We start from the raw sequence: 25,752 nt of genomic DNA on the forward strand, positions 1-25,752 counted from the left end.
TGCAAGATGTTGAAATAATTTGTCAATTTCTTAGTGGTTGAAGGAGATAAATGTGGTTCACCAAAGAAGAAGATAAATTAGAGTATGCACAATGGTCCACTAATGGCATCATATAGTCAGAATTATTCAATTTATTGAATAGTTATTGGTCATTGTCAATTCAGAGTTGTTGTGCTAGTGTGCTGCCACTGGCAGTACTATATTTGAATTTGCTGTCTTGAAGTCAATCTAGTATTATCATTTACCTAGCACGAGGGATATAAAAGAAGTCCAGATCCCTTGTGACCTTCCAGTGGTGGGATCCGGCCACAAGCCTGATGCAGCTCCACATTGTTCCTGTGGTTCAGCCTAGTCCAATCTTGTGTCAACTGGCCATAGAAGATAGGAAAAGAAATGATGCTAGGCTGAACCTGGCATTTGTGAAATCCTTTCAAGTGAACAGAAAGTGACAGACCAACCTCCTCATCACATGATTCAATGAAATAAAGAAAAGGTGAGCTAAGTAGAAATTTAATATGCTAAAACTCCCTAATAGTTTGCATTCTTTATCACTTTTGAAAATTTTTAATTGTCTTAGTCTCATCCATTTTGATCAATCCAAGACACTGTATCGACAAGATTGCTGTAACTCAAAACAAAAATTATTTTATATTATATGTGCTTAGAAATATAGGATTCTTCTTATTTTTACTCTAAACAAATATATTTTACGAAAGAGAAGTAAATAATGAATTATAAGTCTGGAGTGGAATCAACCAAACCAACAAAGCAAGTAATTATGATCAAACCCTATGGTAACATAAAATTTTATGATTCGATATTCTCTATCATTGTCTTTTTGGAGGAAGTCCCCCCCCCCACCCCCCCCCCCCCCCCCCCCCCAAAAAAAAAAAAAAAAAAAAAAACTTGGAAGAATACAATCTCCAATCTTGTTTTGATAATTGAAGTGACAACAAGAAACATTGTTTGGCACTCAAGAAAAAGATATTTGTCATGATGCTAAGCTAGTTCTCGCCATCCTTGTGCCCTTGAGAACTTGAAAATGTGGAGATCATTCGTAGCTTTCAACTCAACATACGATCTAAGAAGGGTCAGAGATACACAACATTATTTTAGCGTACAGAGAATTTGACTTTTAAATGATAATGAAGCAATCTTACAAGTGCGCCAAGACTCACCCTGCCGGCCACAACGATATAGATATTGTTTTTTCTAGTGGTTAGGAAAGAAAGGAACACTACAAAGATCAACCTAGCCCATCATAATGGTGTTCATCAACCAAAAGTAGCCGGTTTGACTTGTTTGGATGATTAAATATCCCAACAGCAACTCAATAGGAAGTAACAGAGTGGATCTTCCAGGCATAACACTTGAATTTGAATATTTTTATAGAGGGAGAGAGAGACGGGGGGAGACTTCATAAAGTTGACAACTGTACCATGTCACAATGGTTTTGTTCATGTGTTCATGGCTTTTATGGCTGTATACGAGTAATGAAGACCAAGTGCTTATTCACGCACAGGAGAAATCAAGACAACCTTGCTCGGTACAAATTTCAATGGTAACATTCACGCGAGGTCAAAACAAGGTAAGAACATGATTTTATTCATATAACTTTGCTCCAGAATTACCAAAATCAAATTGTGATGAATATCGGGATTAAAATGCTTTTGAGGAGGAACTGCCTCCTGGACATTATTCGTGCTTATCTCTGACTTCAAATGGATCATCACACGGCAACTTTCTTCGAAGTAACTGAGTTAACAATGGTGGCAAATTCTGGTCCCTGCAGAACCAACAAAAACAGCAATGCTTTTCTTCAGTTCAGCCTGTTGGGAAAACAACTATAGCACGTGTTTGCTCCAAGTTAAAATCTATCATTATAAATTATAAATGCATAAAAATCATCAATGTTATGATGCTACAAAACTAACTACAAGCTTTAAGCCTGTGCAAGGCATGAAGCTTACACCTTTGTACCAAATCCACAAACAAATCCTTGAATTATCTGGCACCTCAATGCTCATCCTTACAAATTAAAGGACCGCTACAACAATATAGGCTTTTAGCGCAAAAAGAACTGCCACTAAAAGCTATAAATTTTGCCACTCAATAATTATCTCAAAGGATTACCCCCCACCCTAAAAAAAAAAGCCTCCTCAGTCAATGCCACTGAAAGTTAGTGGCAATATTTGTATTTTGATTCAAACAAGTAGTTATCATGACAAAAAGTTTGCCTCATAATATCGACATTTTTAAGTGGCTACATCTTTTGCCACTACAGCCTACAGGTCCACAATATGATTTTTTCCCCTATATATGCAAATTATTTTTAGATGCAAACATTATTTTGCCGCTATAAAAGCTGACATTAAAACCTTATTTTCTTGTGACGCATGGACAGCAAACCTACTTGCTTGCATTTTTGCTAGCTTGGTTAGAGATGAGGGAGAATGCCCCCTTTGAGATGGCCGTTTCAATATGCAATTTGTTTCTTTTGACAATAGTAATCAAACTACCATACAGATGTAAAACTTTTCAAAACGAGATCCATATATGCTTCTTAGGTCTATTCTGGATGTACAATTCAATTTCGGTAGTCATTTTCCATTTCAGTTGGAAAATGCAGTCGGATGTTTGGGGTACTATAAGTGATCAAGGGGTGGTAACTCATATCACAGGAGGAAACTTTGCACAGAGTTCCATTACTATTAATGGGTGGCTCCGAGATTTCTTATGGGCACAGGCATCTCAGGTAATTCAGTCTTATGTTTCTTACGATAGCACTTTATCCCATGGTAACTGAAAGCAAAATATTGATCATTCCTCCAAAGATCAAGGGGTATTAATATACTTGTTCCAACTTGCACAATATAATTTATATAATTTCAATCATTAGATTAATTTGCATCCTTTTTCTGAACTTTTTGCTTAAGATTATAGTATCGCATATTCAAGACACTTAGTGACACTGTATGATACCATTGCTTACATAGTTTGTTGGTGGAAAACTGTCTTACTGCTTCTCTGCATAACTTCTTATATACAGCAAGTAACTCTTTTGTCTAGAAAAAACATAGGTTAAATTGTCAATTGCTCTGTCTTCCATGACATGAAGAACTAGATTATGTCTTAAATTTCAAGTATGGTATCTTTAAATGGTTAAATGCATCGACTCTGGTATCACTTATTTATGTGCAGACTAGGGTTAGGTGAGTATCCAAGTTTAAGGCATATTTCTAATAATTGCTTGATTTTAGATTACTGCCATAGCTTTTTAGGGGTCATAACTTGAAATTTGTGTCCAATACTATATATGGTTTATGTGGCCTCATGAGGCACATTCATTGGACCAAATGAGCTCACTTGAATCAAGTCATCATCACTGGAAACTGTTGTGACATGTTAGAAATGTCGATAGTTTTTTTATTTTTTTGTGGCCCATTTAGTTGTACATTTGGTTTAATGAAGTGAGCCAGTTTAAGACAAGGTTTTAGGGTTTGTTTGGTTATTAAAAAATGATGGAAAAATAGCTGGAGAAATTTGCTTTTCATTACTGATAACACAACAAAGATTCGAGGAGAGAGAACCAAGGAAAAAAAATAAGTGACCAAAATTTTCTCCATGAACAGCAGCAACGTCCCATGAGCATACCTTTAAAGATGCACCTCCTACAAGAAACCCATCAATATCTTCTTGCTTTGCAAGTTCTGAACAATTGCCCCCGTTCACAGAACCTGCAAACAAAGCACTGAATTCAATTTCTATATCTTTATGGCCAAATAAATTCAAAGGTGCTTAAAACACGGAATACAAAACTATTTTTACATACAGAAACATTAGTAAATCCTAGAAGATGAAGCAGGTAATCATACATTAAATTCCTCCTGGAAACCTACCATAAGAATATCTTAGCCACCAGTTAACTAAATAAGTTAAGATGGATGTATGGTTATCCAATATGAAGAGAAGAAATTGATAAATTAGTTTCTGCTATCCATGAAAACACAGATGCACAATGAGGCACCAGCACTAAGGAATTGTGCAAGAATAAAGTTTTGGCGCTAAGCTGCCTCCGGGATTATCTGGTTAACCGACACTGAAATCATTGTGCATATGCTCACATAACAATGTATGACTGTCAAGATCGTTAGTGATAGGACATTTCTTGGAACCAAAAGTCACATTTTATTTCTTTATCTCTTGTTGACCTCCCCACACCACCCACCGTGCCCTAACAAAAAAAGTAAAAAGAAAAATAAAAAGTAGACAGAAAGATGAACAAAATTAAATGGAGTAAGATGGAATTTTCCTGCACGCAAAAAGAGAAAAGGAAAAAAAGAAAGAAAGAGGAATAGGAAGAGGAAGAAGAAGCAAAGAAAAAAAACTGAATCACCCCATCCTATTGGAGTGCTAATAAGGTGTTAACATACACTTCGGTATCCGTATGTCAAGAATTATGCTATATTGATGAAGAAACTTCATTTGGTTTTCTTTTATTTACTTTTCGTTCTGTTGAAGCACCCATTGGGGAAACAATCATAATTTTTCCTTTACAAAGTGGCAGCCTTTATGTTCCTACTCAAGCAAATCACAAACTTACCAACATGTGCAATATATCAAATGCTAACCAAGGATTCAAGTGCTGAGAACCATGCTGTTCCATGACAACAGGGTGTTTGCAGTGGGCAAACATTTGCTGGACTCAGGTATTGACTGAAAACAGGGTGTTTGTATCACAGGACACTGACTCATGAAAACTGGGTCAGGTCAATATGGGTCAGTACTTCTCAGCACTAGGCCGAATGAAAAAAAGAGAGAGAACTTATTTTTTGCACTGCTGGCACACACATCAGCAGTGCCACTTGAATCCATACTACCAACACATAACAACAATAACCTCACTGATCAAATCACTAAGACTGAATAATGACAAAAGTTCCTTGATTAGGGTTGCCAGACAAAGACAATGTAACACATTTAGAACCTAATTTCATCATCTCACAGTAATAGATTTATAAATCAGCTGTATAAGGAAACCATTATGGTGATGATGGACAAATTTATAGTTGCAAACAATTACCTCCATAGATGATACGAGTACTGGATGCAACCTCCGTGGAAACGTTCTTCTTGAGCCAATCACGAACAGCAACATGTACTTCCTGAGCCTGCTCAGGAGTAGCCACTTTTCCAGTGCCAATAGCCCACACAGGCTCATATGCAATTACCACATTTTCCCAGCTTGTGATACTATCTGAACAAAATAATGAAAAAGCAGACATATTAGAAACTATAAGTCCTATTCTGCTGTGAGTACATGGACAGAAGTAGTGACATGAAGTGCTTGAATGAACATCATAGTTAGCCCTAAATAGGAATGCCATGTGAATGAGGATTCACAAAGCTGACCCCAAATAGTTGAGACATGGCTTGAAGGTTATAGTTATGGTAAATACCAATCCAAAACATCACCTGCAAAAGCCTTCATCTGCTGAAAACAGACATCAAAAGTTTTTCCTGCTTCTCTTTCTTCTAACTTCTCTCCTATACATGCAATAACCTTAAGATTCTGGCTCAGGGCATATGCAGCCTTTTTCCCAATAAACTGAAAGTGAAAAATGCTTTTCTCTGTTACAAACTTAAAATTCAGATAAGTGAATCTTAAATCCCTAATCTTCTTTCACTAAATACATGACAAGGCTCATCAACTAGTTAATATGTGGAAAGTAATTTAGGTATTCATTCTCTAACTGGTACCTCGTCATCTTCACCAATAATATGTCTGCGCTCAGAATGCCCAAGAATAACCCACTGGCACCCCATATCTATCAATTGCTCTGCACTGTACATTGTCAATTGAAAATTAAAAACTTCATCATGGCAATATACATGATCCAAGAAATTATTCTTAAAAAAAATCAGAAGACAACAAGAGACTGGCTACAAGCATACTACAGAACACAAATTTTAGTTCTTAGATCTGTCAACAGATAAAGATATCTCAAACTAGTACATAAAGCACAGAAATACTTCAACGTGCACTTTGATATTTGTCTTTATGTCCCATATCAAAATGCAGAGACAGATGAGCTAAAAGTAAAAGTAATATCAAAAGATATTTGTCTTTATGTCCGATGATAATTTTAATTCTAATTAATAGCAGAGCACAAATTTATGCCATTTAGCACTCTCTGGAAATTTAAATGGTCGGGTGGATGTCATATGAAGTCTCGTTAATTCATCCACACACCATTTTTACCAAACTTTCCAAGTAATAGAGCCCTGATCCTGCTATCACCAACTCAAGATCAGGGACAGATTGTCCCATACTCCAAATTGCTTCCATGCACAGTTTTTGCAAATCTGCTGTATGTGAATTGGAAGAATTGCAAATTTTAGTTATTTATCGATGTACTCTTATGAATGCCATCCTAGAGAACTTGGTGCAGCTCTTTATTTATTGTTCAAAAACAGAAGCGAAATGCCCGTTGTTATTTAGGAATTAGGTAAACATCAGTTATCCATTAATATTAGTAAGGCTGCACATCACACAAGCTCAGTGTGTACATGAGAAAGAACATAAATAGTATAACAAAAATAATTAGAGATTTAAAATGTATCTACAACATTATTATGTTGCATTACAGTTACCTTTTCTTAGAGTTATAATCATATTTTTAAAGCACAGACATCAATAGAATAACAATCACATTTTTGTTTTTCAAAACAGAAATAAGGGTGCAAAAAAATGCCAACCATGCCCCAAGATTCAAAATTCAAAGGATAGGTAGCGACCAGTGAGGAACGAGCCACAGGAACAAGTTTATGTTGTTTCCGTAGAAAAAAAAGAAACAAAAATGAGGAAAATAACAAAGAAAGGAGAAGATTCCAGTTGTCACGACCTTATTTCTCCAGTGAATGCTCCACCTTTTCCAACCCAACAATTCTGAGCAGAAATCTCAATACAATCAGTCAATGAATTCTTCACCTGGTCAATATAGATAAATGGTGGTGCTACAACCACATCTGCATAAACAACATGAAATATAAATCAAGAGACCTCACAGAATTAAATTAATAGATGATCACTAAAACAAAACTAGGTTATAGTTAAACAGTCATGAAATTATGCAAATTAGGAAGTTATTAGTCTTAGGATAATTCAAATGAAACACATTATGTTAAGATGTATTAATCACAGAGCTAGCATAATGTGCACAATTAAACTAGCATTTTCAAGTAATGCTGGGTGAGCCCATTGTAAGCACGGTTTTCAGCCTCTATGATCTCAACCAAAATATCAATTTGCATTGGTATCAAGCAATTTACAGATACAATAATCAGTTTACTATATGATCACACTTTTGCAGTATTAACATGTTGATATTTCAGTTGTTATACATGGATCAAGCTATTGATATAGATATATATATATATATATATATATATATATATATATATATATATATCAATGATTTTAAAATTCTTCAGCTTTCCTTCTCCATTGCAATAAGCAGATACACATCAGTTCATCTTGGTATTAGACACATGACAAGCTTACTGAGATTTCTAAGATTAAAAACTTCGATTGTGAATAAAGGGCCTACTCTACTGTAGTTGCATATTGAAGCAACATAAAGATAGCAAAGAAAAACAGATAGTCTTACCGACATCATTTTCCATTTTAGCACCATTCAAGTCAGCAACAAGTTTGCTAATAGAGTCCTTTGTTCCATTCTATTTAAAAAAAGAAAAAATAATAAATTAGGCAAAACAGTGAATTTAGAAACATGATCTGAACACAAACTTCAACATAAAAAGAAGTTAATATTGGAAAAAGCTGAGAGCAAGATTTGAAAGTCAAACATCAAAATTTATCAATGTCAAGGTAACATGAGTTATAGAGATCAATTGAAATGAGTGGAGATCATATGATTGGGCTAGAATTCTAGCAAAACCATGATGCCTTTCTACAAGCAAATGAATAAGAAATGGATAACTTGTTTTTCAATAAACTATGCTTTTGACTGGTTTTACCTTACGCATTTTACTACATGGTGCAATGTATGGGTGTTGCTACTACATCACCATACTTACGTGATTCGGAAAAAGTTTTACATGAATTACTTTTATAGCTAATGTTCTAAAGTATAATAAAAGCTTTAAAGAAGCTTGTCTTGAGAATAAACACAGTCCTTGAGAGAAATGAATAGAAAAAAGGAATCTTAAGCACGGATAGTTGCATAGAATTAATTGGACAATTATTAGCCAGAACACTTGATCCTTTCTCCATGAGTATCTTCCAGTCAAATTTTTTTATCTTCCAGATGATAGAACCTTTATGTTATTTCTTTGATGAGAAACTGATTTCATTCAAAGAGACATGTTAACAGTTCTTCTATTCCATTTGGATTATGTGACATGTATAAAGTTATTGATGTCCACACTTTATATAAGCTCTAAACTTATTCTGAACAACCAGTTTCTAGGTAAATCATGTTTTCTTAGTCTAAATCCAACGTCAACCAACCTAGTTGTCTAATTGTCATGCTTTTATCACCCTCTGTACTAACTCTCACTCAGATTTGCTAACGACTGGTAGGTCCCTTGGAATGCCAAGTCTCCAAAATATCTCATTCCAAGGATATTCATGTGTGTCCGAAGTGTTGCATCCTCTTATGATCCTCTTCCTCGGCTCTCCTAATCCTCACTTATCTCAGTGAAAAGAGTTGCGGAATAATGTCATTTGATATACCCTGATGGTGAGTTCACACGGGATATAACTAATTTCTGCATCCAACAATAAATTGAAATTAAACAAAGCATAAACTAATCTATAGTTACTAGCAAAATTTATAAATAAGTGATTTTCAACAAGGTTTTAAATCTTATGGGATGGGGTATTCTAGCTTCTCCATTGAACGGGCACCCTGCTACCCTACCCTGTCTCCCGATTGAGCATCCTCCATCTCTTTCCTTCTTCTTTCCTTTATTCCTTTCTTTCTTTGTTTGTCTCTTTTTTCTTATTTATTTCCTTGTTTTCGTTCTTTTCTGCCTTGCTTTTTTTCTTCTTCCTTCTTTTCTTTCTTTCCTTTTTCTTTTTTTTTCCTTCTTCTTTCTTTCCTTCTTCTCTTTGTCCTTCCTTTTTCTTTTTTTCTTTCACTTCTTCCTTCTTTGCTTCCTTTCTTTCCTCTCTTCCTTCATTCCTTCCTTTCTTTCTTCCCCTTTTCTTCTTCTTTCTTTCGTCCATTCCTTCATTCCTTCCTTTCTTTCTTCCCCTTTTCTTCTTCTTTCTTTCGTCCATTCCTTCTTCCCTTCATTTCTTTCTTTTCTTCTCCATTCCTTTCTTTCTTTTTTCCTCTTCTTTCTTTCCTCTCTTCATTCTTTCCTTCCCTTTTTCTTTTCTTTCTTTCCTTCCTTTCTTTCTTTCCTCTTTCTTCTTCTTTCTCTGCATAGATGGGTTTCAAAGTCTCGCCCCAATCCTAGACTCATTTTCTCATAGGAACAAGACAGCCAACCAAGAAGTCCCCCATACTATTGGGGCTTAAAACCTTGATGTTGAATACTGGTTCACTTCCTACATAAATTTCACAAGGCCATCACTCCTACCATTTTTTGAACCCAGTCACAATACCTTTTATCATCCACGGGCACAATCCTAGTATTGTATTATTAATCTCATCATGTAAGGTATTCATAATGCAATCACATGTCAAAGCTGACTTCTCTATGCTATGAACTCTATAAAAGAGACAATAACTTTATTTCCTCCTTTTTTATTCGAAGGGGATCGAATTTCTACTGATCAATTAGCAGTAGGCATTATTGACTCTTAATAAAAGGAAAAAGTAGGACAGCAAAGAAAAATATAGGATATGGAAAGAATTTATACTTACACATTTCCAATTTCCTCCAACAAAAAACTGCAAGCACAGCAAAAGCAAGGTATTAGAAAAAGAAAGGATTATCATGATCTAAATTTCTTTTGAAAATAGTTATCTTCATATATGATGTAAAATAATGAAACCCTAGATAAATTTTTTCTTGAAAAGAAAATAAAATATGAAAAGATTACACTTCATTGACCAGATATAAAACAAGAATATACCTAGTCATGTAACAACAAGCAAGAACTTAAACACTACATGCTAGTAATTTTTACAATTATTTATCGGAAGAAAGTGTTTTTTTAATTACTTTCATTGCATAATTCTGGAATTCATCCAAGAAAGTTATTTCCAATATTCTAAGATTTTCGGAATTGCTCGATCCCAATCTCTCCAACTATATCCTCTTGCCTCCTCATTTAGTGGCCAACAACCTAATGAAGTCATCAGGTGGCTTGCTTTATCAAAATATAAAGTTTCCGCATCAACTGTTACTATCTCTCAGTACTTGGCACTTGAGGTTACTGTCACGCTACAAACTCATTGCACCTTGGTGGAGTGTATCCATCATCAAGCATCACAAATCATCAATGCCCAGTATTATGATTATTTATTAATAAACCACAATGCTTGGTGATATTCTCTCAGCTTGTTCAGTTCTTAGTAATAGACTGAAGTTTTGATGCAAGACTCACTGGTTATCCCTCATCAATTTGCTTTTGAAATCCATATTGTTTTGTACATAAATCTGAGATAACTAAATTCAGTTGTGTATTCACATAAACACACATTCATTAAATACATAAATCCAGAATCAAAGACAATGAAGAATTGAAGATATTAAGTGCTTTTGAGCTTAATAAAAAGGTCCGATTTTTCAAAATCAGATACATTCTACCCTCCAAAAACATTTTAAAATTAGAATATAGTTACAGAGAAGCCTATTTTTGTACTTCCCTAAGCATTAATAATGAAAGCCAAAATTAGGTATTTGTTACAGTATCTATATAACGTTTCACTTAAATCATTCAAAAGATCCAGATGTAAATCTAATCTGACTGAATCCAGTTCAAAGATTACAGCTATTCACAGAACAAATGTCCCCAGAGATCTAAAAGGGTAGAAAAAAGATAAGATGAAGAAGAAGAGGGGAAAAGGGATCACCTTTCCGGTTCCGGCCATGGCGACGACTCCTCTGGGAGATCGCCGGGTCGAGAAGAGGCGGCGTTGAGAGCAAGCGCGATGGGAAAAGAAGGCGGAGGACAAGGACGGGGCGCGCTCGCGCTCGCGCTCGACGCGGAGCCCCGGGAACTGAGGTGCCAGAGATAACGCCGCCGCCATTACCTTCTTCCCTTCCTCTCTCTCTCTCTCTCTCTCACCCCGCTTTCTCTCTAAAGACCGCACCAACCACCGCTCTCACCCCGCTGCCTCTAAAGACCGCACCAACCACCGCGAAGCGAGGAACCAAAACAATGGGTGGTTCTATATACACCCCCCCTATTGCTCAGGACACCCCCCAAAAATTAAAAAAAAATTAAATACTCTCTACACCCCCCCATTTGCTAAGGACACCCCTAAAAAATTAAAAATTCCTAAATTACCCCCCACCCTCCCCACCCCCTCACCTAAATTGCTCTCTACACCCCCCAAACCCCTCCCACCCCGCTCTTCCCCTCCAAAACACCCGCCGGCTTCTCCCTTCCGCCCAAAAAACCTCGCCTCAAGCACCTCGCGTCTCCCTTTGAACTGTTCCGCCCAAAGCACCTCGCCAACGCCCAAACCCCTCCCGTTCCCCCTTCTCCCTCTCGTCGTCGGCATTCTGTCCCTTCTGTTCGGCTGCACAGTGCCGGACAGAAGCCTTCTGTTCGGCACTGTGCAGCCGAACAGAAGAGTTCGGTTGAGGGTTGCCGAACAGAAGGCTTCTGTTCGGCACTGTTCAGCCGAACAGAAGCCTTTTGTTCGGCGATCCAGTGCCGAACGGAGCACGAACCGTGAAAAAAAAAAATTTCGAAACAAGGTGGAACACGTACCTTTGCGGCCGATTCTTCGTCCCAAATCACTAGTTGCTTGTCCATGCTTCGAATGGGGCTTAAATCTCCTTCAAAGATCGCCTAAACGATGTAAATGGATCGAGGGGTTTAAGGGGGGTTTGAGGGGTGTTTTTTTTTTTTCTTTTCAAAACGAAACGGGGGAGGAGGAAGGGGGGGTGTACTGAGAAAATTTCAAGGGCAATATGGTAATTACACTAAAGGTTAGTTTGGGTATTTTTTTTTGGTTTTTGGGGGGTGTCCTTAGCAATAGGGGGGGTGTATATAGAACCCCCCCAAAACAATAGAGAGAGAGATCGGGGATGTGGTCTTTTTCGCCCTCGTCTCTCGTTCATTTTATTACTATTTTATATGGAGAGAGATTTTTTTTTTTTTTTGATGAAAGAGAGAAAGTAATAAATTTATCGGATAACGTCGTGGGGAGTCTCCTTCGGACACGTATCTCGGAGAACCAAGCGAGTTGTCATGCGAGTAATCTTGTGGGAACATAGTTATCGTCTGCCACGTTTCACATTCTATATATATATAAAGCGGGGTTAATAGATAAAGTGAAATATAATTTCATTTATGGATAAACAAAGCAGAACATTTGGCTTGACATGGATGGGAAACTGGATTCAGTCTGCCACGTGGCGTAAGGTGATTGGTGATATTCGCAGGGCACTAGCGGAAAGACTCAAGTTTGGGCCGTGAGTTCTTATCGGAGGAAAAGCTGTTCGCTGTTCTGGGGAGCGCATGTGTGGGTAAATGGTCGGAATAAAAATTTGTTCAGAGACCTAGAAGAAGCCCCGCAAAGGAACCCATTAGTCATGCAGGCTCTTTTTTTTTAAGATCATAGCACTCTATGGGAAAAGTGAAACCATGTTACCGGATGTACAAGTTGGGGTTTTTTTTGGCTGTTTTAGGAGCGTGGCGTTGCGTTGTCTATTGATCGGTTCACAAGGAGCTGGTTGGAGAAATACAAAAAGTGACGGTTAGGTAGACGCCACGACGGGGATAGAGAGATGAGTCGAGGGCTCGATCTGGTATGAGCTGGCCTCTTCTGTACACGGAGAAGGCTTTTTTTTTTTTTTGGCAGGCAATTGGAACGTAGGTATACAGTCAATCGGATGATGGAAGATGTTATCCCTTTTATTCCCGGACGGCAAGGATAAAAAGTTGAGGGTGGGGATCCTCCATGATGCGGTGCATGTTTTGCACCGTATAAAGCTGTAAATCTCTTGATAGCCACCACATCATTAGATCATCGGATGGACGATTATCAAACATTCAATGCTAATGATGCGGTGCATGTTTTGCACCGTATAGAGCTGTATACCTCTTGATAGCCAGCACAGCATTTGATCATCGAATGGATAGCTATTGAATATTCAAAAACAATGTGTCATGTATAGCACGTAATCCAAATTTTTTGACAACCTCATTTATTGTGATAGGATGACGGGCGGCTAACAAGAATGGTACGATTCAAAACATGTACTATGGATGATCCGGACACAATAAAGATAGAGAGGATCCACACCACCACCCGGTCGATTAACCAAGTTGTTGCCGGGCACAAAATCCGACACCTACCTCTTTATGGCTGGTAGCTGGTCTGTCACTAGCCGCGGGCTGTTGGCCAACGCCGAGTCTCGGTCGCCCTCGCTCTTGAGTCGGAAGGTCTAGTGCTCCATCATTTAAAGTTAAGGAAGTTTGATTCACAAAAGCTAGGATCACAAAAGATTTGCAATTCTATCCAATCACTTAAAGTTCTTTAATCCAAAAGATGTCCGCCATCCATCTTTCTTCTCTCGCTCCTTTCACCCCTCCCACCCCCTATTCTTCACTTTCTCTAGCTATGCGATGGTCCCAACTCCCGTGTTTTAAACGGAAAAGAGGAGGGTCACTGTTCAATTACAAATCATGGGCATTAAACTGCAATAACTAATGACTGGTTCTATGGAAACGATGATGGACACATCCAGGATCATGAGTGAAGTGCCTCTCTTAGCTAGTCCTAATTCATATTTCATTGGATAAAGGCTCATGGTGCTATCTTAACATGTATTCCACTGTGGCTCATCTTGAGAGAGAGAGAACTTCGTCTTATCGTATGAGAAAGAGAAAGGTTGGTTCTTTCCCATGAAAGAATCAAGAAAACGGCCATGCATGATGATGGTGGAGAAGGCGCACATAATCATATTATATATAATATGCTACATATTCATGTAAAATAAAATATCCTATCACAGTATAGTTAGGTTTAATATATTAATATTATATGTGCTCTAAAAAAAATCAATATTATATAATATTAGAATCATTAGTAATATACAAAATGATATAACATTGTTGATACATCGATCACAATTTCATGATAATCATATAGTACATTTTTAGTTGTGTAAAACTATTATATAATCCTATATTAGATTTTTAATTTATAATGATAATAACATATTATTAAATAGTTTTGTGACTAAGAATATTTTGGTGGAAGAAGGCTCAACCATGGTGGTCAAGTGGATTCGAGATGAAGTGTGGAGGGGCGATTACCATCCACTGCTTAGAAATATCCACAAGATAGCAAAAAATTGACTTATTTCTAATTGCTCATGTGTATCAAGAGGCAAACAGAGCTGCAGACTGGATCACCTTCTTCGCTGCTCAATATTTCAGAGAGGTCTTTTGAACATGTTTCATCGCCATCCCTCCATCCTTATGTCATTTTTTTTTCTCGACTCTATTGGTTGTACTTATATTAGAACAGTGTGGATAGACATTGTAAATTAAAAAAAAAAAATGTCATGTTAATATTATATGTATTTTATTGGGCTAAGCATCTCTTCAGTAGATAATATAACACATTGTAAAACACAATAATATAAATTTCATATAAAATATAATATAACGTTTTAAAGTCTAAAAATTAATATATTACATTATATTATTATCTCGTATTAAATACGCAGTTTGTTTTCTTATAAATACTTCCTATATTTTCTTATTCCTAAGAACAAGGGCTCGAGTCCCCACGGCACCAAAACAGCGCACAAATTTTTCTCCGGCTCTCCCCGCCACCCACCGACCCCCGGCCGTCGCTTTCAGGCTTTCAGCCATGGGGATTAGGGTATTCTCCTTCCTGGTCGCGCTTCTCCTCCTTGCTTCTCCGATCGTCCAAGGTATCTCCCTCTCCCTTTCTCTCTCTTTCCTTCCCGGTCTCCAACTCCCAATCGATCCGGGCTTCCTGGTTCTTGCTTTTGATATCGATCCATCTCGATCTCTCTGGCAATTCGGTTCTGTTTCAACGTGATCTGTTAGATTTTCTGTTTATCAAATGTTATGGTCGTTCTAATAGAACTTTGTTTTTTAAATTCTTTTGCTGGTTCGTTCTATCATGAAGTAGTAGATCTGATCAATTTAGAAGTTTATTACGTTGATGTCGTGATATATGTTGTTTTGAAGAAGAATAAGGTCGTCTTGGAAATGCTGCATTGGGAGATGGAAGAAAAGACAGGAAAAGGTGACATTTTCATTTGGGAAGGTTGAGAAGTTGTAGGATGAAAAGTCTGTGGAGAACAAAGCTTCAAGTTACCAATTGATTTCTAAAGAGAGATACTTCTGTATCAGGAGTAGCTTTGCGAACGAGAACTACAACGCGATGATCCAAAGCTACTCTCTGGGTGTGCTGTTTTTAATTCAGTTGCGATGGATCATGGAGATGGAATGAAGGAATCTGAAAGGTTGATGTCCGAGCTGTTCTTTTTGTGTTTCAGGGTGACAATTCATTAGGATAAAATTTGAGAAGATGCTTACATATCTGAGGAATGGCCTTGATCGGAAGAGGTCTTGGATTTAAGTCATATGATTGAGAAAGGAGGAGACTACAAAAAATCATCATGTAAGTAATGCGATAGGAGATGAAGCCTTATTCCAATAGCAGGTTGTGGATCAGGATAAGAGCCAATGGTGATACAAGATCCAGAAACCCAACTTTAATATGTGTTGTTTGAGAATTTGGATGAAACCAAAATGAAAAGGGAATGCTAAAATTCAGATTCCAGTCCTTATTGTATAAAGCCACCTGGATTCTGTCCAAAGTGTATAAAACAAGAGCAAATCTATAACTGGCATTAGTTATATTATAATTGTTAGTGTACTAGCATTATTGTTTTAGTCATTGGCACTGTGTAAGTTTCAATTAAGTCTTTTTTTCTAATCGTGAGAGCGTTATTCTTCCTTTTCATTCGTAGCTTCATTTTCGTTGCCCCTTTTGTTCTCGTTCCATTTTTTCTCCAGTTTTGGGTGGAATTTCTTTGTGATGATTGCCGTGAGATAGTATTTTTCTTATTTCTTCAGAATGGTTAGATAGCTCGTTATCCCTTTTCTACACTGTTCTGTATAGTCTGTTCCATTGCTGCAAATTGCAGCGGTACAGCCCTCCTTCATCTAAAATGATTTCGTGGGTTTACTGTGGTTGAAGGACCAAAAGTTTCGTGACAAAGGTGGGCTGTTAGAACTATAGAGGTATGACCTCATTGGATCTTTTGGAAAAAATATAATGATATAGATTTGGTCTTTGTTAAGAAGTTATCACTTAGAGTGAGGCTCATACATGCACTGTGCTTTTTGTAGATAGGCTTACAGATTTTAAGCGCAAAAGAAGCCTTTCTTTGTGATTTCCAGATCCCACTTGTTAATATGGGCCTTCTTTTGTGTATCCTTTCAGGGGGGTGGTTGTTTGGTACGCATTATCTTCTAAGTGATGAACCACATGTATCTATTCTTCCCTTTTATTTAAGCAAAGTTCACATACAAAGCCTGCAATCGCACTATTTTTGCTTCAGAAAATAAACTGGAATGCTGTTTTATTGAGAAATTTTTAATTTAGCTCCCTAAATAAACTGCTTGGTGGAATTCTTGAGCACTTGAAGTCACAAGGTGCGGCTGACTACTTGCAAACTCTGTACTTACAGAGCACTGACAACTCAAATAAAATACTCCATTTTCCCATTCTTCTCTTTTTTCTTTTCTATGAGCTCTGAGAGCTAGAGGTGATGTTATGCCGTTTTGATAATGGTATTAACCTTTAGAGCGTAAGAAGTTCTCTTCTTTGTGCTCAAATTTCAAATATGAATTTTATCTTATTTTAATTTGGAAAGTGACTTTCAAACAAAACTATCTACCACACTTCCAAGTAATTATGTAATTCCGCCCGAGCTGTACTGTCCGTATCTCTCAAGTTTTAGTCCATACAGTCACTTCACTTATAAGGACACTGTTGCATTTGCTTTAAAATTGACTATAACTAGAATTCTTCTGCGCTTTGACTCTATAGGTTCACTGCTTGTTGTGCTCCATTTCACTGACTACCTTCTACTCTTCCAACAGCATCGATTAGTCAAGTATGAATCTCAAAAATATTACAGCTTTAGTATTTCTTTTTTAGCTCTATGTGGTTCATCATAAACTCTTGATTTTCACTTCGGCAGTTGTGAGATGTCAATCAGAAGCAGATGTTGATGCAACTGAAGTTGTTGAAAGGGACGATCTTGGCATTGTTGGTGATGAGACCCAAGTCTTTGGTTATGGAACCCTAAGTCCAGCTTCTGGAGTAGATACAATATGTTTATTTCCAAAAAATGCTGCTAAATGTAAGTATTATTTTCATAAAACATTCAAAATAGTTAACATTGACAATATTATTATTGTTACTACCACTACCACCACCACTACGATTACTTCTAGTGCTACTACTATTTATGATGTCATTCTGTGTTTTGAAACTTTTTTTTTTTTGGCTTCAGTGGTTCCAACAGGGGAAGTGACTGAAATTCTGGTTGGCATGCATAACGAGGGTAATAACCTTATCTGCCTCTTGAGTTGCTATCTAACTATTGATATTTCATACTTTCCTGTTCATGTACTTAATTCAGTTGAGTTATCTCATTCCTTTATCATTGTTTAACAATCATCCGTTAGATATTGTTAATTATATGCTCATTTTATTGTTGATTATGCACTCATTTTATGTATATACTGAAAACAGAAATATTCATTCTCTCTTGCACTTTTTGTATGATAAGCATACTACTTTTGACTATTTCTATCTCTTTTTCTAGATTCTATCATCTGATTTATCCATCTTTTGTATATCTTTTCTTGATTTTATTGTAAATTCTGACATTCTCAATGTTTTTGTTTAAGTTCATGGAAAACTGTATCTGGCTATCTGCCTTTGTGAATTTAATTCAAAATTTGAGAATCTAACATGTTAAAGTTATTTTGTCAATAAATGGTACCTACAATAAGGTATCTTGCTATTGTTGGATAGTATGAATGAATAGATTTTCTTGTGGATTTGCAATCAGATTAGCTTTCACAGGGGTCTCCATGGTCAAACATGTTCAGGCAAAGTCTGATGGAATGATAATAATGACTTCCTTTAGACATGCTTCATGATTAGGTCACTTTGTTTGAGTTAATCTGAACACAATTTCTGTTTTTATGTTTTGACTTTTATTTACTTAGTTCTGGTATCTTGTCTGACTGTGCAAATATGGGCTAATGATCCACACATGCATGCGTATGTTCTTTGGTATATAAGCAGGCTTTGTGGAAGCTGACACCTCTACTTGTGTTGCCACGTGATGCCTATATCCTCTCTATCTATTTATGATAGTTATTCTCCACTTCGGCCTTAAGTATTTTGGTCGCATGCACTAATTATTGTATGCCGGCTTGCATTCTAAAGATGTATGAGAGTAAGCCTTTGTGAAAAGCTGAAACCTCTACCTGTATTGGCACACGATACCTTTGTTCTTTTTAGCTGTATATGACTAGAGTATGGCACTTGTGATGCACACTTAATTTTTAAATAATAAAATTCATCTTAAGACAATGCATAATAAATGCTAGAGCAAGGATTGAACCTTTGACCTTATGGTTAACAGCCACATGCTCTAACCAATATGTCGTGAGAAATTGAGATAGCATGCAGGATGAGGAAATGCGGACAGTCAAACACACTTCATGCACGGTCACAATAGAGGAGTTGGCAGTGGGATAGATAATTATACTATTAACATTCATGTCTCTTAAGCTTCTGCTCTATTAACTGATGCCTGTAAGAATTAATGTAATTGTACATTTCTTCTTTAATAAACCTTATTTATCTCTCTAATGTCACTGTTTGTGTCTTTTGAGCTCCTATTTTATTAAATGGTTTGTTTAAGTATTTATGAAGCTGTATGTTGCTTCTTAAATTGTGCTGTAGAACCTTTCTGGATAGGAAGATCAGCCCATTGACAAAATGGATAGGATAATTGGAGAAAATTTTTTATATATCTACATGTACTTTTCGAACCATAAATTATTTTAACTAGAGCATATGTTTTCTGTTTCTCTATCTGAATGGTTATTGTGGCATGTTGGTCATTTTAATAAGATTTGTTTCGCTAATGTTTGTGGGCATTTCTTTCAGTAGTTTAATCTATCATGCATGTTTAAACACTGGTTTCTTATTGAGAATTGCTAATGTTTATCATATTTGGTGGTTATTGTTTTATGTTGTCCTTTATGTGTCTTATAGTGGTTTTTGTTTTACCCTCAACCATTCTTTATTGAATTCTTGTTTTACATTCTTCTAATGGGCAATTATTATATTAATGAATACAGGCAAATCAACTTTAAATGTCATAGCCATGTATGGTAGTCTTCATCTTCCTTTTGATCATCACATGCTTGTTCAAAACCTTACCATGCAGGTGAGGCGCATCAAGTTCAAATTTATGTTTTCTTGCAATTTCGGTGGAATTGGCTTGTTTTTCTCAAATTTACTTCAGTTTTGATCATCAAATATATGATTTTTTTTGTTACGCCCGTCTAATTTTTGCCTTCTACAACTTTGCATAATCTTTTGCAATTAAGTCTCATACAGATTAATGCTTTGCCACTTGGACTCTCATTGTCCTTTTCGTTCGTACTATCATGACTCTAGAAGAGAAAGTAGCTATGAGTTGAGTGTATCCCATCAATAGATGACATGTCACCATTGTGCGGATGAATGATTGAAGTTGTCAAAGTACTTGATGGACCATTGTGATTTAAGGGGATGCACAAATTTGAGGATGATTATGATCTATACATTAGTTGAAGTATCAACGATTAGATTCTCATTTCTACATTTTTCTATAAAAGTAGATTATAAAAACACTACCAGTTCTGGTGATATACACCATTAGGGGTGCAAATGAGCCAAGCAGCTCTTGAGTTGCTCGAGCTCAACTCGACTCGACTATTATCGAGCTCAAGTATATGCATTTTAAATAATATTATATTTTATTTATAATATATATTATTAATTTAATATTTTAAAATATAATATTATGTTATATTTTGTTTTAACTAATTTTTTTTATTATGACCAAGGCTCCAATTCAAGCTCGAGTATGGATCAGTTCATATTCGAGTTGAGCTAAGTCGATCTCGAGTATTACTTCCTTTTTTTATTTGACGCAAGCCCTAGTATTTTAAATCGAGTTGAGCTCGAGCCTCTAGCTACTGGGCTCGGCTCGGCTCAGTTGCACCCCTATTTAACATCGTTCTTGTTTCACTTTCTCACTAACATATTATATTATATATAAAGAGAATAATTGGAGTGAGAGGTTCATTTACCATAGAGACTGTGTTAATGTAGATGCTCTAAAAGGTGTGAATGGCGCATCATGATGATTCAAGTGATACAATTTCATTGGTTCATCCAGCTGTTCGAGTTATATATAGTATGGTACCACTTAGCCCTCCGTCCAGTGATGCACGGTAGCACCAAATAAGCAAATTCTGCCTTTATTGTACGTTTGCCTCTTGGGAAAGAACTCAAAGAGAGTTAATCCCTGTCAATTTTGAAGGATATGATGACTAACAAACTAAATTTTAAAGCGTCAAATTGGAAGTGACATGTTCTCTAATCTATAATTAAGCATACAGGATTATAAATTAATAGGCCTTAAAGCATTGATTTCCTTTCTATATTTTGTGAGAAAAGATGATAGTTTCTATCTTTTCTCTCTCAGAAAAGACTGGCTTGCTTACATAAATGTATGCATGCATATACAAATGTTTTTCTTCATACGTAATTATGTACATGTATGAATATTAACTATCATCTGCAAAATATTTAAGTGACATGTTCTCTGATTTATAAAGCATACAGGATTATGAATTAATAGGCCTTAAAACATTGCTTTCCTTTCTATATTTTGTGAGAAAAGATGAGAGTTCCTATCTTTTCTTTCTCAGAAAGGACTGGTTTGCTTACATAAATGTATGCATACATATATAAATGTTTTTCTTTATACATAATTATGTACATGTATGAATATACAAAAATATTTAAGTAGTTTACTGATTGATTATTTTGTCATCACTAACCAAACAAAAAAGAAGAAAATAAAAGAATCGTGCATGACAATGTGTGTGTGTGTGTGTTTTGTATTCAAACTTCCAACAGGGCATCATATTGCGTTGGATAGATGAGGTGTCAACATGGTCATATAATTAAAAAATGTGTTTTCTTTATCGAATTATCATTATAAGTGCACCTAACAAACTTTATATAGATTTAGAGTAAATTTATATGTGATCTTTGATTTTTCCTCAGCGATCCAATCACAGTATTTGTGCTGTCTTTGACCATTGGAGCTTAGCAGCAGGAATCTTCCACCTAAGAAGCTGAACCTACTTCTTGATCTCCTACAAAACTCAATTCTGCACCCCCTTCCTATTCTTTTTCATTTTTATTTGAGAGACCTGCTCCCCACTACTTGTACCCAAGTCCTCTCCTGCGCCTTCTCCACCTTTAGATAACTAATAAGCATCAGAGTGCTGTTTTAATTGTCTATAAGGATTGAAGTTCTTATTGTCCATTAACTGCCACTTTTAATATATTGCTTTTGCATACTGATCCTGATGTTTTTCTGGAGCCGCAAGTGGAGTTCAATCTCAGCATAATATTCTTTGATGGAAAAAACAATTTACCATCATAAATTCTTTGTATAATAACATGGACCTATCATTTTTAACCTTGAAGTCCTTGCAGATAAAATCCAACTATAGAATTACCTTTTATTCGAGCAAAAGCTACAGGAATATGCCCATAAAGTAGTCGAGTAGGATTTTCTAACTTTATAGCAGGTGATCTAAACCAGCTGGTGAGTGAAAGGTGTTGTTATGCTCATGCCAATTCAGTGTAGTGCAGTCATATGGAGATATCAGATTGTCTCATATTCACGTGTAATAAGCAGTGTACTATGGCAAATAAGAGGAATGTTCTTTTTACCAGGATTCCATGGACTAGGTTTCCTGAAATCATAAGATCATTTTTTCCTTTTTTTTTTTTTTCAATAACTCGTGTTGAGAATAAATTGATATATGATATTGGTATCTGTTTTGTGCAAAGTGTATCCCTAGTTCAGTTGTTGTAAGTCTTAATTTTCCTTAATGCTATGCCTTTATTTGTTAACATTATTAATATCAAGCATTTCTATCCATTGCCTATCACAGGAGTTCTTCAATGCATCAGTGCCGTTTTCTGCTCAAGCGACATTCCCTTATAAATTTGCTGCCAGCAAATTCTTGCAGGTAGCTGCCTGTATATAGCACCTGCTTTTTTCTCATGATATCTTGCCCTGTGGAAACATCCTCCTTTTGATTAGCAACTAGTCTTTTTTTGAACGAGCATGTCTATATTCAGTTAAGTTGCATATATATTCATATAGTAAGAGATTATGCTAGAGTTTTGAGACTCTACTAATGTGTTCGTACTGCAGTCTGGCTTATTTGATTTAGTGGGTACCATAGTTTATGAGATTGATCAGCAACGATATCAGAGTGTGTTTTATAACGGTACCATTGAAGTTGTGGAGACTGGAGGTTTCCTTAGCATAGAGTCTGTTTTCCTTGTTACTCTTGGAGCTGCCCTCATTGGACTTTTTGGATTGTGGGCATATGGTCAAATACAACGATTCTCAAAAGTAAGCTACTTTAATGAATTCTTTCATATTCTATAAAATCTTGGTTGTGATCTCAGACTGTTTGAATAAAGGAATCATATACTTTATGCTCCTCAAAAGGAGATGTTGACAAGGATTTCAGATAGGCAAATTTGTTATTCATTTTGGTGTACTTGATATATATTAGTTCTACAAGTCAAAATCTCTGCCAGATGGTTTTAGTTGCTGTTTACCACTTGATCATTATTGGCTGAAGCCTGTGCTTTTAGACTGATGTATGAGCTGAGACATTGTTGAACCTTAGGTGCATGTGCTATAAATTTGACAAAATTAGTGTCCATATTTTGCTTCTGGTGTTTTTCATATCATTATTTTTGTTCTTTGGTGTGAACCTTATCAGAGTTGATGGGTTCTGCCCAAGATGTGGTACAGGTCTCAAAAATTCCTGCAGGAGGCTTAAGAAACCATATTTTCAGTATAAGTCAGACTTGACCTATTAACTTGTATTTAAAAACAAACTAAATCTACTTGTATTAAACAATTACTAATGACAGACTTGTTGACTGTTTAATTACTGTTAGTACGCGTCTTTTTTTTTTCAAATATTTAATAATGGATAAAGATATCGGCTTGCGAAAATTGAGTTCTTGCTCATTTAGTGTAGTCGCATACAATTAAATTGTTCTTATGTTCATGTATAATTCTTCTTAGAAAACCAAGAGCATGCCTAAGGTGGAAGTAGGTACTCGAGCGGCTGATGCTAACATGGATGAATGGTTGCAGGTGAGTTATTAGCTGCGGCAATATCAAATCAATATTCCTTTTTTGTGACCATCTTGTGCTTAGCTTATCATTTTTTTTCTCTTCCTCACACATATCAACACCTGCTACTTTTCTGACAGAATATTGGTATTAATGGTTCATGTTTGCTGTTTGGTCCATACTCTTTGATTTTAAGCCCGATTAGATCCACTGCATCCAGAGAGAAATGAAACCTTTTCTCTTTTTTGTGTGTGTTTATATTTGTTGTCCAGGGAACTGCATATGCTCAGTCACTTTCAAACAAGTCAAAGAAGAAGAAGTAGATTTCCATGTTCTTCAGGGTGGTTTCTATCCTTTAATCCAGTTTTATAGAGCAGGAAGATGAGGTAGATTCTGACAACATGGTAGTTTTCAAGGCTGTAGGTGAGAAACTTGGACACAAATGTTATGTTCATGTACCTTTAATGTCGGCATCTAGTGTGTTTAGTAAACTGATATTTTTTGTGTACTACAAGGAAAAAATATTTTGGGAAAATTCAATTTTGGTGAAAACTGTTGTTTATGCATTATGCATTCTTAATGGTAAAAATGAATTAACGTTACTTACTTCAGCTGCATAACGGTGATGTATCTGTTTGGGAAATGCTGATATGCACGCTCGACTAATTCTTGGTTGTCGCATGATCAATGAAAAAATTCTGTCCACATCCAGAATATAGTGATCTCCTAATCGCCAAATCTGCCATTTACAGAAGTTATCATATATTTCTTTGTATTTTGCTTAGCAGGAAAATACTGAAGAGTTAAATTAGGGAAAGATTACCATCCACAGAGAATTTATGGAAATTGGGATAGAGGTGATGACGAAAGAAACATGCTTTTACCTGGCAGATGTATAAGAGCCCGTAGCATCTTATTGGTGGCTCATTCGCTTGGAGATTTGGTATCAGAAACTCGCAATTGTTAATTGCTGAACATACCTTTTGCTTGAGCTGTTGAGTCAATGTTACTGATTTTGAAATTCCTTTAGATAATTTTGTCAGTAAAGTTTTAAGAGTGTTATCCAACATGATTTGTTGGATAAAAATTTCCTTCAAAAGAAAACCACAAGTAAACCAGCTTAATAGATGGTACTTATGATGCCTGATCTTGGCTTAATTGGGAGGCACTGCTGTTGCATCTGTATCTCTCAGTACGCGATCCATGGCCAAAGCTGTGCTGGACATTAACTTTTTCAAACAAACAGCGGACCCAATCCACTCCCCATCTCTGCAGCTTATTTTTGCTGGTGTTTGGTGCTGAGTGGCTTTTGATGTAGAGATTGCTTATCTCCTATCCTCTATAGGTTTACAAGTTCCCAATTTCTCCTAGCTACATGTATTGGAAGTAGTCCTCGTCCTTTTGTGGTGTCCTCTGAGAACCGTGTTATCAGCAGGGGCTGATCTGGAGTTGCTAGCGCTTTTGACTTTTGCTTGTAGTTGGAGAACTCATCAATCCTAAATTTATCCACATAATTAGGTTAAGTCAATTGGTGAGTCTGATGAGCCATAAAAGGGGAGATAATTTAAATTATTCTGGTGTACAAAATTTGTTCGGAAAAAATAGTTGTTTTCTAAGAAAAAATAATCTTGAATATCTAAAAATTTGAGAGATAGGCATGTTTGGTTGGAAGGAGCTTGTAAGTGCAGGCATCTATGTCCACTAACTCAAATCGGTACTTTTTGAACATTAGGACTCGAACTTCTATTGAAATCTTACTTAGTCCTAGCACGACAAACCATAAAATCAGGAAACTGTACTAACTCATCTCCTTGAAATGAATGAAGGTTTTGTATACAAATTTTGGATGGTGTTATTATTTTTATTTTATACCACATATAACCTATTGGAGATTGATTTTGATGATAGCATGCGCACTTTGTTGTGAGGGTTGGGAAAGGACAAGAAGGCAGTATGACAAACTTATCATAGCTGTACAACTAAGGAGACGTGTCCCATAGTCTTGGGAATGCATGATTGAGGTAGACACCCTCAACAAATAATGCACAATGACTGATG

The 25,752-nt window shown here is 36.3% G+C and overlaps 2 protein-coding genes across 2 annotated transcripts; one reads left to right on the top strand and one right to left on the bottom strand.

Annotated features, from left to right (window-relative positions):
- Positions 1-1,366: 1,366 nt before the first annotated feature.
- LOC103714060 (triosephosphate isomerase, chloroplastic-like) lies at positions 1,367-11,360 on the bottom strand. Its single transcript, XM_008801192.4, has 9 exons — positions 11,055-11,360; positions 9,900-9,926; positions 7,671-7,740; positions 6,906-7,029; positions 5,761-5,845; positions 5,476-5,608; positions 5,084-5,257; positions 3,655-3,737; positions 1,367-1,786 (listed from the first exon to the last, which is right to left on the bottom strand). Exons 1-9 carry the CDS (start codon positions 11,229-11,231, stop codon positions 1,730-1,732), a joined length of 930 nt encoding a protein of 309 aa, XP_008799414.1. The 5' UTR covers positions 11,232-11,360; the 3' UTR covers positions 1,367-1,729.
- Positions 11,361-14,924: 3,564 nt separating this feature from the next.
- Positions 14,925-24,300, top strand: LOC103714061 (translocon-associated protein subunit alpha-like). The gene is made up of 8 exons (XM_008801194.2): positions 14,925-15,102; positions 17,413-17,574; positions 17,728-17,778; positions 19,598-19,686; positions 22,484-22,561; positions 22,750-22,953; positions 23,644-23,715; positions 23,967-24,300. Exons 1-8 carry the CDS (start codon positions 15,039-15,041, stop codon positions 24,015-24,017), a joined length of 771 nt encoding a protein of 256 aa, XP_008799416.2. The 5' UTR covers positions 14,925-15,038; the 3' UTR covers positions 24,018-24,300.
- Positions 24,301-25,752: the final 1,452 nt, after the last annotated feature.

Source organism: Phoenix dactylifera, chromosome 18 (assembly GCF_009389715.1).
Source record: "Phoenix dactylifera cultivar Barhee BC4 chromosome 18, palm_55x_up_171113_PBpolish2nd_filt_p, whole genome shotgun sequence".
In the NCBI taxonomy this organism is placed as follows: Eukaryota; Viridiplantae; Streptophyta; class Magnoliopsida; order Arecales; family Arecaceae; genus Phoenix; species Phoenix dactylifera.